This window comes from Protopterus annectens, chromosome 2.part1 (assembly GCF_019279795.1).
Source record: "Protopterus annectens isolate FY-2018-M chromosome 2.part1, PAN1.0, whole genome shotgun sequence".
NCBI classification, from domain to species: Eukaryota; Metazoa; Chordata; order Ceratodontiformes; family Protopteridae; genus Protopterus; species Protopterus annectens.
Genome location: NC_056729.1, coordinates 104,707,178 through 104,719,713, shown reverse-complemented (window position 1 = coordinate 104,719,713; position 12,536 = coordinate 104,707,178). Strand labels below are relative to the sequence as shown.

Sequence of the window (12,536 nt, the reverse complement as noted above, 5' to 3'; positions counted from 1 at the left end):
AAGTAACAATGGTCAAATGTGGCAATGTAAAGGAACAACCATCCGCAGTAGTTGGAAAGACATCATCTGGAGTACTCTGTGCAATTCTGGGGACATCATAGCAAGACAAAAATATAGAAAAGAGGCCATTAAGAGAAGGGCAACAATACTTTATTTATGCTTTTGTTCATCAGTTTAGTCACACTAGGCCAGCAGCTTCTTTGCAATAGAGAAATGAAGTAGTATCCATACAAACTAGGTGAAGTTTGGTCAGGGCATCAGTGGACTTCCCTTCGAATACGTAAAAAAAAAAAAAAAGTTACCTGTCGTTCGAAGTTGTGACACTTCGATAACATGATATAGACTAGACCCTCCATATATTCAGCTGTGTGTACCACAGTTCAGGAAAAAAAGATGCATGATTAAATAAGGAAATATTCTGAAATTCTTAGGTAGTAGGCTTAGGGGAGATAAAAGTATTACTTTCACAGCACAATGGTAGACGTTTGTTGCAACCTCCTGAATTCTTACAACTTGAGGGTGGAGTACATTATTGGTTAAGCAGATTCTACAGCGTACCCGACTGGGTGGGTCCAATTGTTCTTGTCTGCTGTCAAATTCTATGCTTCTACTGACCTTATGTCACAAAACAGTGTATACTAACCAAAATGTTGCTTCCAAATACAAAGTCAAGCTTAATAAAATGCGGAAAGGTATGACTTTGCAAGAAAAAAATTAGATGTGGAAATATCACTATTAAAAAAATAAGGAGAAAGATCTTGCTCTCCTACCAAATGCTATATGTACACAACTAAGAATTTTCCTGATGAGTACAACATTGCAGTTAGCAGAATTCTCAAGCATAACAACAGTAAAGGGGAGATGTGCCAAATTTACGCAATTATCATATTATAAAAGTTGCTTTTTGCTGAAATAAGGACAGAATAGTAGTACTGATGTTTATGACAAAGACCATTTCAATCACCTCTAGACATTAATTTAAAACAGTGTGCATTTAAAAAGCTAGCTATGACAATGTAATTTCTAACTTTGTAATAGGTGAAATGCATTTATGGGATATAAAGGATTCTACAAACAATATGGCAAAGTACCATAAACAGAACATACCTTTATTACTATGTGCCCTTTCCTTGTTCCAGTGCGGTCCAATTCTCGATGCTCTTTTACCATCACTATTTCACCTTCCTCTTCTACTTTCTGCATGTTCTTTTCAACCTGATTGAGAATGCAGCAGTAGTCCTGCTGTGCTATGCAAACAAACTGCAAAGAAGCATGAGGACAGGAAAACATGAGGCAAGGACACCACACCAGATAGGAAGATTTTACCACAAATGCTTCTACTGAAAACTCTCTCATTGTTTCTGAAAATTGTATGTCTCCACAGTGAAAACACGGCACAGGATAACCACAAACAGAAGTTGTCATAAGAAGAAGAAAGCTCTTTAGAATGTGATACTGTAAAGTGGCACAGACTAGTGAGGTCTGAGAAAGTCTCTTAATATTTATTAATTTATAAAAGGCTTCATATTCAACAGACACAAGTTAGTTCCCCTGAAGGTATGACAAAACTGTACAACTAAAACTAGATGCATGTACTTATGACAGCATCAACAAAAAATGCACTACAGGGAAACAAGCGTCCACACACCCAAAACACACAAATTACTGACCAATTGAATGCAACTCAATGGAAGAAATATCCTTGGGGATAATTAAAAAAAGAACAGCACATACATACTCAAAGCGACACCTAAACCACTCAAATTCGCATATCAGTTACAAAGGGAAATAAGATATTGTTCTAAACATAGAATAATAATTTACACTAGTTTCTATTCTTCGGGGCATTTCTATTTTTAACTATTGGGAACTCTAGACGTTTACAGTTGTTACTTTCTAAAGCCTTGTTTTCGAAGTTAATCAGTCAAGTGTACTGGAAATGAGTTTGAGCATTACTAAAAGAATAAAAATAAGCACGATGCATACTACACCATACTACACCATATTCGCACACACCTCCACCAACTTACAACTATATGCAAAACAAAGAGGCAAAGACGGAAGTGATTCACTAAACCAAAAAAAAATTAATTTTGAAAAGAAATGACAGACTTTTGTTAAAATCCTAGTTTTTAAAGAGAACAGATATGGCCACTGGTAGGCTGCACTGCATGAATGTGTTTTAAAGCACAAGCAGGATGTGATTTAAACATGGACTGCATACCTCTTTAAAAGGCCATGCAGAATCTGTGTGCGTATTAACACTGAGCTGTAGTTCATTTCCTTTCTGAGATGCAAATAATTCTCTCTATATGGTAAATACTACTACAATAACTTGTTTAAAGAGGTCAGGACAAACCACACTTTGCCATGTTAACACCAACTGCCAAAAGGTAGCAGCACAGGTAACATCTGAGAAGTGACAGACATCTAGGATATAGTGTTCTTCCCTAACTGCACAGGCCTGTTAACATATCAGTTATCTCCTCAAAGTCCATACTTTCACTGAACTTCTCACTAGGGAAACCGGAATACAGTGAGATCACCCAGTGCCACACCAAGGACTCCTACTGACTTGTAATATTCCCACCCGACCCTGCCATTCAATGCTCAATTGTGATACCTCTGTACACAAAAGAAACCAATAAGCTACTGAGAGAACCTTGTGATGTACACCTCCCTAACCCAAACCTACAAAGAGAACCAACCCAATCAGCACAAAACTAAATTATTAATAGTATCTATCGATTGTTAAAATCTACAAAAGAACTGCAGGAAAATAGTCTTTCATGGTAAGATTTTCTTGTCATTGCAGCTGATCACAAGCTTAGCAGCAAGTAAAAGAAACTGTGTATTCACCATCATAGTATGGGTAAAAATAGCCATACTTTGCTACTTAGTTAAAAGTACATTTGAAAACCATTGTTTTATTCAGTGGTTTCTTCCTAGTCTGGATTTGAAGGCTAAAAAGCATACCTCCAGGCTGGAAGTACTTGCCAAGTTGTTTTTTTTTTTTTTTGCTGGGTTAACTAAGGGCTTGAATGAACACATGATGGCAGCTGCAAGGACCAAGTCCTCACTTTTGAATAAAAAGAATAGTAGATGTTCCGCTAGGCTGTCAGTCTGTTTAGAAGGCAGACGACAAAAGCTTTATTAAAAATCTAATGTAACATGTTTACTTTAGACACACACTTTTACCCAATTTTACAAATGTAAGTTCCCAAATATTTAAGTAATTTTCAAAATGTTATTTTATATATTAAGAGTTAAAGGTATATACAGTTAAGGAATGATTTAAGTGAAATCTCTTGCTTAAAAGGGATGAGGCACCCAACTTAACACTCAATTCATTTACTTCCTATTGTGATTTGCATCAGTGTTTTTTTTTTTTTTTAACTTTTCTCTTTTCTGGCTTTCTGTTTTGGTGTTTTACCATTTAGACGAACAGAATACCATATTTAGAAGTTTCTTTGGACAGCTTTTTTATGTCCCTGTCATACTTTGACTTTTTCAACTAATTATAGTTTGCTCTATCACTATTCTCTCTCTCTCTAACTTGAGTTTTCTTATTCCTTGTACTGATGGAGTAAAGTGCTTAAATTTCCTAAGTAAAGACAACTACTAGTTCTGGACTGGATAATTTACCAAGAGCATTTATTAGTACCTTGTTTAACAATAACAACGGATTACTCAGATTTCTCATCTCCTTTACTTACTCTCCACAATGCTTCTTTGAGGACCTACATACTGTTTGTAAGGAAATGAGCACAGGATATTCCAATTCCTTTGGATGGGAAGAACATTGGGACATCAAGCTACAAAACTCCATGCTTAACTAATTTAATTAGTAAATATTTTGAAAACACTCATTCATACACTGCTTATTCTAAGACCTGTTTGCCTTCATTGGACATGCATCAAAACAGGGTCTTGACTAGCCTCAGTGAATTGCATGACACTAATAGAGTTCAGACTGGTAATCAAGTTCTGCTGCTTTCATTCTGGACTTATCTGAAGCTTTTGACAGCATTAGCCATTACAACATAATCTTTAGTTTCCTTATCCGTAACATGAATTTTTATTTGGTGAAATAGTGTACTAAACTGGATACAAGACAGAAGACAAAGGGTTCAAACATCTATACGAGTAAGAATCCGACTGGAGCAGTTTTCTGACTGTTGCACTTTGGTGTTCGGTATTAAGCCTATCATGTTTGTTCTACACTTCACACACGGAAGTCTGGCTGATTAACATAAAATGGTTTAAATTCTACTCATTTCAGTTGCTTCAACTACATTTACCTTGAAACAACATTCAGGATTCATGCAGTTATAAAACATAAGATCCTTCATTGGTTAATTTTCTAACACTTAATCGTATTCAGGATCAACGGCCAGCCAAAGCATACCTTAGTACTTAGACATCAGAAGAGAACCAGCCCTGGTTGGGGGATGCCAGTCCAGCTGCAGAAAAAAGTTTTTGTCCTTGAAACATTTGGGTCCTCTTGATATGCTACAGTTCTTGAACTTGTACAATATAGCTACTGCATTTGTAAGAGATAAAAGTGCATCTTGCCAACAGAATTTGTGAGAAACTGCATACTCTCAAACATTGATATTCATGCTAGATTTTAAAACTAGATCACGTAGGAAGAAAATTCAACATTATGTCAGTATTACACTGATCTCCTCCTAGGACTGTGACCTTAGAATAGAGGGGTTTATGTGTGCATGTGATCCTTAATGCTATGATGTTCAGAGCTTATTTTTATGACAGGACAGCCTGAGCAGATTGATCTGTCAGGAAAAGCCAGACTAACTACTACTTAGACTGCACCCATAATATTTCAGTTAAAAAATCCAAAAGCTTTGTTCAGAAGTGGAATACAAGGACCCATCTCCAAAACAAGTCCTAGAGGTGGTAGTTGCCACCAAATGCCTGATGGCTGGATTCCCAGCTGGACTAAGCTTAACAAAGCTGCATATAGTTTCTGTGTGCAAGCTTAATACCTACATCCTGAAAGGTGGGGGTTGGATGTGACACATCTGGATATATTAAGACAGATGAGACCCTGACAATGGAATAAGAGATCTTGTACATGAAATGTCACCTTACTGCTTCAGGAGGAAGCATAACTTTTTGGGAGGCTGAAAATTACCAGCTACATTTGTTTGACCTTACTTGTACAAATGGCAATGATTCTGGAAAGGTCCTTCTTAAACAGGGGCTTAGTCTTTCCTAACTCCAGAGATGACTCTAATGAGAAGCCAGGATAGGTGGAAAGATACTCATAATAACTAGATGGGTTCTGCTCAGAAATAGGTTGTACCAGTAAAGAAAAGTGCTATCTGAATGCAAATGCAAGCTGCACAAAGGAAAACGTGTGTTATTTGCAGACATATATCTAGTAACTACTCAAAGCATTTAGTCTTCTCAAAGACAGGGGGATGTGGTGCTCAGTAAGTAACAAACATTGTATAGTTCTATTATAAGATGTCAATGTTCCTGAAAATGAAGAACGATAGACACACCTAGAGGGACATGACATGACTGGTAGAATGGCTTGCCTGATCTGAACAATAGGGATGAACTGTGCTTTGATTTCTGTGCTAGTTATGGACTATTCAAAACAAATACCGCGGCTGAACATGACAATACTAATACATGTGCTTGGTGCCCAAAGGTCAAGGACTGAATTCAAAACTGAGTACACTAAGGACATTTGTGTCAAGCAAAGTGCTGAGCTTTCACATGATCGCCATTTGTTAGTAAAATCCTTTCTTTGGGGGAAGTTTAGCCTTCCACTGACTTTATATTACCATATTCCCCCTAAAGGTAATTTCTTTCCCAGGGCACTGCACTGCAGAGCAGCACCTCATATCTTTTTTGACAGGTGTTGAGTGTGCAATTATTTTTCTGCCCTTCCAGCAACTGAAAAGAAACAGGTGTCCTTATTTCACAGATGGCTGCTGTGCAATGATCCAAAGACTTGTCGGAACATGGGCTAAATTCTTGGCTAAGCTTGTAAGGGCCTCAGGGCCAATAGCCTAGTAACTTCCTATGACCATATGATTCCTATGACACCCCTTCTTTATCCACATTTTTACTGTGTCTCCTCATAAACTATGCTAGATTGCATCATGCATCATCTTAAATAAGCAAAGTACAGTTGTATACACTTACTATAAATGTAGATGTTTGAGTGTATTCACTGTTGCAGTCATCACACTTGGGTTATCCTGCCAGAGGTAGCCCTCAGTTGGCCCAAATACCAGAGGCTTAGTATTTCTGCGTTTGTTGCTGTCGCTTCAGGACTGATGTCAGGTCAACAGGGGTATAAAAACAGGTGGCCGACGCCATTACATCAGTTTTTCTTGCGCCAAATGTCAGGAGCCCCCAAATAGGGAGCTACGTTATGGTGGAAAAAACACCACAAGTAAAAAGTAAATACCAATAGCCCAGTAAGGAGCGAGTAAGAGAAATAGAGAAGGAGAGAGAGAGAGAGAGAGAGAGACAAGGGGACTGGAGGAGGGTGGGAAACCAGGATTTCAACAGTGAATACACTCGAACATCTACATTTATGGTAAGTGTACACAACTGTACTATGTTCTTTGTGTTTCACTGTTGCAGTCATCACACTTGGGTTGCTTCCCAAAGCTGTAGAATGGGTGGAGGCAGTCAAGAAGTGTTGGGGCTGGCTAGTATGCCCTGCAGGACTGCTGTTGCAAAGCCCACCCTGGATTTTGAAAAGGCAAGCATGTGGTAATGCTTGGTGAAGGTATGAACAGAACTCCAAGTAGCAGCTTCCAGAATGTCCTTGGTAGGGACTCCACTGAGAAAGGTTGTAGAGCTTGAAGCTCCCCTAGTGGAATGCGTTCTGACCCACTGAGGGGGTGGTTTCCCATGGTGCTTGTAACAGAAATAGATACAGTGTGCTATCCATTTGGAGATGGTTTGCTTTGATATGGCCTTGCCCTCTGCCCATGGTGCAAAGCTGACTAGTAACTGGTCAGATTTCCTGAAGGGCTTAGTCCTATCAAGGTAGAATCTGAGCTGTCTGCGCATATCTAAAGGGTGCAGGATCCTTTCCCCCTTATTTTGAGGATTAGGGCAAAAGGTGGGCAAATGGATAGATTGGTTGACATCCACACTGGACACCACGTTAGGCATAAAGTAGGATTAGTCCTGAGGAAGACCCTGTCAGCATGAAAAATAATGAAGGGTTCCACAGCCATAAGTGCTTGCAGCTCAGACACTCTTCTAGCTGAACTGATGGCCAGAAGCAAGACTGTTTTCCAAGAGAGGAATTTTAACTCTGCTGACGCTGCAGGCTCAAAGGGGGAGGGGGTAGTGTGAGCTTTTCCAACACACAATTAAGGTCCCAAGCAGGGGTGGGGGCTCTTCTTGGTGGCCTTAAGTTGTTAGCCCCTCTCAGGAACTGTTTGATGAGAGTATGAGAGAAGAGAGGTAGCTCAGTGCTATAATGAGCAAAGATGGCAAAGGCATGGATCTTAATGGAAGAGAAGGATAGGCCTCTGTGGAGTAGGTCTTCTAGGTAATCCAGGATGAGAGGTAAGGAGGGCTGTGCTGTGTCCGTCCCTTTAGAGTGAATCCAGGAACAATACCTTTTCCACTTATCAGCATAGGATTTCCTTGCACTGGGTCTTCTGGCTTCACAAATGACATCCAGCACCTGCTTCCTTAGGCTGGCCACTGGAGGAGAATTCAAGGAATACACCAGGCTGCAAGGTTCAGGGTTTGCAACTGGGGATGCAAGATCTGTCCCTCCTGCTGAGTGAGGAGGGTTGGGATCTGGGGTAGGTGACATGGTAGCATCGGTGACAGACTGCGCAGTAGTGGGTAATAGTGTTGGCGTGGCCAGTCTGGGGCAATCAGGATTGCCCTTGGTCTTTCCTACCTTATCTTGAGTAGTACTCTTGTAAGCAGAGGCAGAGGGGGAAATGCATAGATTGAGAGGTTTGCCTACTGGAAGGATAGGGCATCCACTTTCCAGGCCTTGCTTGAGGTACCCTGGTGCAGAATTTGCTGAGCTGGTGATTGTAGGGGGAGGCAAATAGGTCCACCTTCGGGGTATCTCATTTCTGGGTTAGAAGGCTGAAGGTGATGTGGTCTAACTGCCACTTGTGTGAGTCTAGGAGATTTCTGCTTAAGTCGTCTGCCAGAGAGTTTTGTTTGCCTGGCAGGAATTGAGCTTGCAGGGAAATATGCATAGCTGAGGTCATGTTCCACAGGGTCATGGCTAGCCTGCATAGTGGGTAAGAGTGGGTTCCCTCTGATTGATGCAACACATCACTGTGGTGTTGGTTTTTATTAGAAGGGGCCCCGGTGAGAGTAGGGATCCAAAAGCTGTCAGAGCGTGCTGAACAGCTAGCATCTATTTTTGGTTGATGTGCAGATGAATTTGGTTTGGGCTCCAGTGGCCCTGAATGCACCTGCCGTCCATATGTGCACACTAGGCATAGTCTGATGCATCCATGGTTAGGGTCTGGGTGGCATGGAGTTTTGTAAAGTGAAGTCCCTTGTTGTGGTTGCATGCTGCTGCCCACCAAAGAAACGCTGTCCTGAGACAAGGTATTTTAGGTATGACAGTTTCCAGGTCCTGAGAATGTTGGCACCAAAGACTTTTTAAGTACCACTGAAGTTTCCTCAGATGCAGTCTGGCATATGGAATTAGTAGAATGCAGGAGGCCATGAACCCTATAGCCTGCATGATTTTCCTTTCAGATAGCTGGGTTCTGGTGGCCATTTGAGTGAATTAGCCTGTCAGATAGGCTTATTTTTCTGGATGATTCAATTTCGGGAACGAAAACTCAGGTAGCGGCTGATCGGCACTCGTGCGAACTGCTTCTGCTTTGGGCTCCTTAGCAAGAAAGACTGATGTAATGGCGTTGGCTCCCTGTCTTTATACCCCTGATGACCTGATGTCAGTCCTAAAGTGACAGCAACCGACGCAGAAATACTAAGTCTCTGGTATTCGGGCCGACTGAGGGCTAACCCTGGCAGGATAACCCAAGTGTGATGACTACAACAGTGAAACACGAAGAACATCTTAAGGACAACTCTCCTGGTGCACAGTGACATTCTCCAAAGACAAAGTTTACGGATGAAAGATCCATGTGAAGCGTGGAAAGGCGTGTGTGTGTGTGTGTGTGTGTGTGTGTGCACGTGCGCTCGTGTGTGTGTACATGTACACATATCCACAAAATGATGTCACTATATATTCTTCCCAAATAAACACTCCTGGTACAAGCTGAGACTGTGGCACATGGCTAACCTAAGCATCTCTTTTGCAAAGGTCCATCCAAACGCTATAAAATAAAAAATAAAAAAATAGCAGTCCATGGGCTAACTTGGTAGGGATCATATCACAACCAAAATGAAACAAAGATAGACAGTTGCTTCAAGATTTTTTTTTTCAATACTGACACACACTATTTTTCACAGTTAAGGTTCTAATCTATACCTGGCAGTCATCCACTTTTGTTCTCATCACTCCTTTCATGTACTCTTTATCCATAGTAGGCGAGACACCAAAGCTGTTTCCCATGCAAAGTATTTCTGTCCTCCCATCGGGGTAAGTCACTTCCACGGAGCCATTTAAAATGACTGACCACGAGTCCAGCTGTGAGAACACAAACAAGGAGGATTTTAATGTAAAACACAAAACAACATTCTCTCCTTTCAATTTTGGTTCCTGATCTAAAATAAAATGCTGAAAGATGCAAGACAAAGAAATCTTGTGAACAAACAGTATGTAGGTCATTTCACTGCTACTTCATTACTGCTAAAAACTACTTCATGTAACTTAACTGGAAAAAAGCACACATCTACATCAACATTTGTTTATCTACAGGAGTACTAACCTAAAACAATTTTTCAAGTCTTAACTAATGATACCCTGAGGAGTCCAACAATGGCTAAAGTCATACCTCTCAGCGTCTTTGATCATTAATACTGGACAAAACCAAAAACTATGGGATAAGGCCCAAAATTATGGACATTTTTTTAAATATCACTCTAATTCACTTAAAATGTTAGTGTAATAAGTGCTGTATCAACATGCATTATCTGAACAACAAGAAAGAAACTCTAATGTCTGGCAATACAGATAGGCTGTAAATCCTCAGTGACTAACCAGAGAATCAAGAATGTTATGAGGAACAGGACGAAAGTATGAGGCAAAATCAAGGACATTTTGTAAAATTTTGGACAGTTGAGGCGTATGGTGAAAAGAGCTTCCATTTATCAGACACGCTCATGTTAAACATCCAGGGATACCTCACATTACAGCCCAAAATACAAACAGTAAGGGACCTGGAATGCAAAACTTAAATGTACAGTAGTTCATACCATGTACATCAAATACTTCTTCAGTAGGAGATCTGCTACAAAGGATTGCTGTGGCAAAGTATTCACAGAAACCGTAAAACAAAGTCAAGGGAGTAGGAAATGTGAAGTAAGAGCCCTGGATGGTAGGGGTAAAGTATGGCAAATGTGTGTGTGGGGGTGGGGGGGGGCATACACCTGACAAAAATGAAAGTAGTATAACCAACTATGCAGTTAATAAATGTCCCTCCAAGAAAACAAAACACCAGTATCACAGACATAGCTTTATTAGTACTGTTACACACGCTGCTACTATTTAAACAGCAATTCAGGAAAAAAGTATTTATGGGACAAACTGGTTTTAACTTTACTGAACAAGCAAGCACTGGCACTGCAAGTTGTACATTTTAACACTTGCTTATTTTTTTAGATCTCGGTTTAGTTTAAAAACTTTTTTTTATACAATATTTGTATTTTTCTGAATAAATAAAAAGGGTAGTGCTGTTACTGTACCTATAAAGGTTGTTTTAAAATGATCCAACAGTATTAAGGAGTGGAACAAATTCTGCAAAATGTAATAAAAAGTCTTCACATTTTTGGACTTCCTGCAAACTCAGAAGAGGCAACAATTTAACTCCTTGATGCAGTCCTCTACTGGTCTTGAGCTGCAGGAAGTGTGCTGTGATATATTATGGCAAAAATCTTTTTATATCTTTTCCTATTCTTGACCATTTAGTCTATACCCTAATCATCCATTCATTCACCCATGACCAGGATGGACACTAGCTGCTGCACAAACATTATCCATGGATCCACTAGGAGATTTTATTCCTTAACGTCTCACCTACTGGTTGCCATACATATTCCCAGATATTAGGATCTGCAATGCATTTCCCTGCGAGTATGTATACACTCATTCCCCAGGAAGGCTATTATGAGGACTAGATTTGGCAGAACCAACTGCATGCCCTCAGCCCATATGCTGTATAACATATACTTCTTTCTCCAGTAGATGGCGGCACTGTAGTAGGCCAGACCTCCTCCTTTCCCCAAAATGGACAAGATGGTGATGGCAAGCTCACCCTCACCTTACCACACTGGCTTGTCCAGTGCTTGGGTCACTAGTCAATTCTGACTTGTCTAGGTCACCAGTAGGGCTTTAGCCCTTTGTGCCAATCAGCTGAGCTAATGAGTTACTTTTAAATCGATTTCTTACCTATGACTGTCCAGCCCAAGGCAACTGAAGGGCACAGCTGGACAGCTGAGGGACATATGCAATGGTTTTAGTTAATCTAAGAGTAGCCATCTGTAAAAGAAAATTAAATTAAAAACATTTACATTTTACTTTAATGAAATATACCCTTACTGGACTTAACAAGGTGCTGATTACACATTAGTAAGAAAAGGAGCAGGCTGAACAAATTGGTGAATGAAACAAATGGGTAATCCACAGTTCTTGAAAAAAGCATGAGATATACAGTTCTTACCCCTTTAATATGGAGAAAATATGAACATGTCACTTTTGTATCAAGTTCCAAAGAGCTTTCAAGAATCAGTCACTGCATACTGCTAATGCATACTGCTGTTATAAAAACTGCAATATGCATTAAATCAGACCAGCATAAATACATCTGCAGAAGGTGCAAAGAAAGCACAGACTTTAAATATACAATGTAATTCAGGACGTAAAAAGTAAGCAATATTAAACTGTTAAAAGAATGACCCTGAAAAGCTGATCTCTACTTATTTATCTGGCAGGCACAACTGAGATTTGTAGAAAAAAATTAGTAGTTTTTTTTTTTGGGGGGGGGGTTTGAGCATGAGCTGTGAGTTACAAAGCCATGTTTCAGTTGCTGTTAAAGCTCAAAAGAGGTCAAACATCCATGTCAAGACAACTATTTTAGGGGGAGTGCCTTGACTGTGAAGAGAATGGCAGAATGAAAATAATACGGTCCTGATCATGTTTCATAAAACTGAGATTTGCAGCCCTAAAACTGCAGAAAGTATAGCAGAGTTAAATTAGGCCAGAGATACTGGGGAGAACGAAGTATGGAACAGCAACCTTACCGGATGTGGATCCTGTTAAACATGGTAAAAGAAGGGATGTGAGACTTGGAAACAAGTATGGCGTAATGACAGGAAGTCACTACAAGATGAGCTAGCTTCAGAGGAAAGATAAACAATACTTA

General features: G+C 40.0%; 1 protein-coding gene across 12 annotated transcripts in view; it reads right to left on the bottom strand.

Moving 5' to 3' along the window:
- RAPGEF2 (Rap guanine nucleotide exchange factor 2) overlaps window positions 1-12,536 on the bottom strand; it is a 2,418,607-nt gene that overhangs the window by 486,800 nt on the left and 1,919,271 nt on the right. For all 12 annotated transcript variants that reach the window (XM_044062055.1, XM_044062064.1, XM_044062056.1 and 9 more), the window contains 2 exons: window positions 9,485-9,643; window positions 1,108-1,260 (listed from right to left, as the gene is read on the bottom strand). In XM_044062055.1, the coding sequence (XP_043917990.1) occupies window positions 1,108-1,260; window positions 9,485-9,643 (312 nt within the window). The remainder of the gene's footprint in view (window positions 1-1,107; window positions 1,261-9,484; window positions 9,644-12,536) is intronic.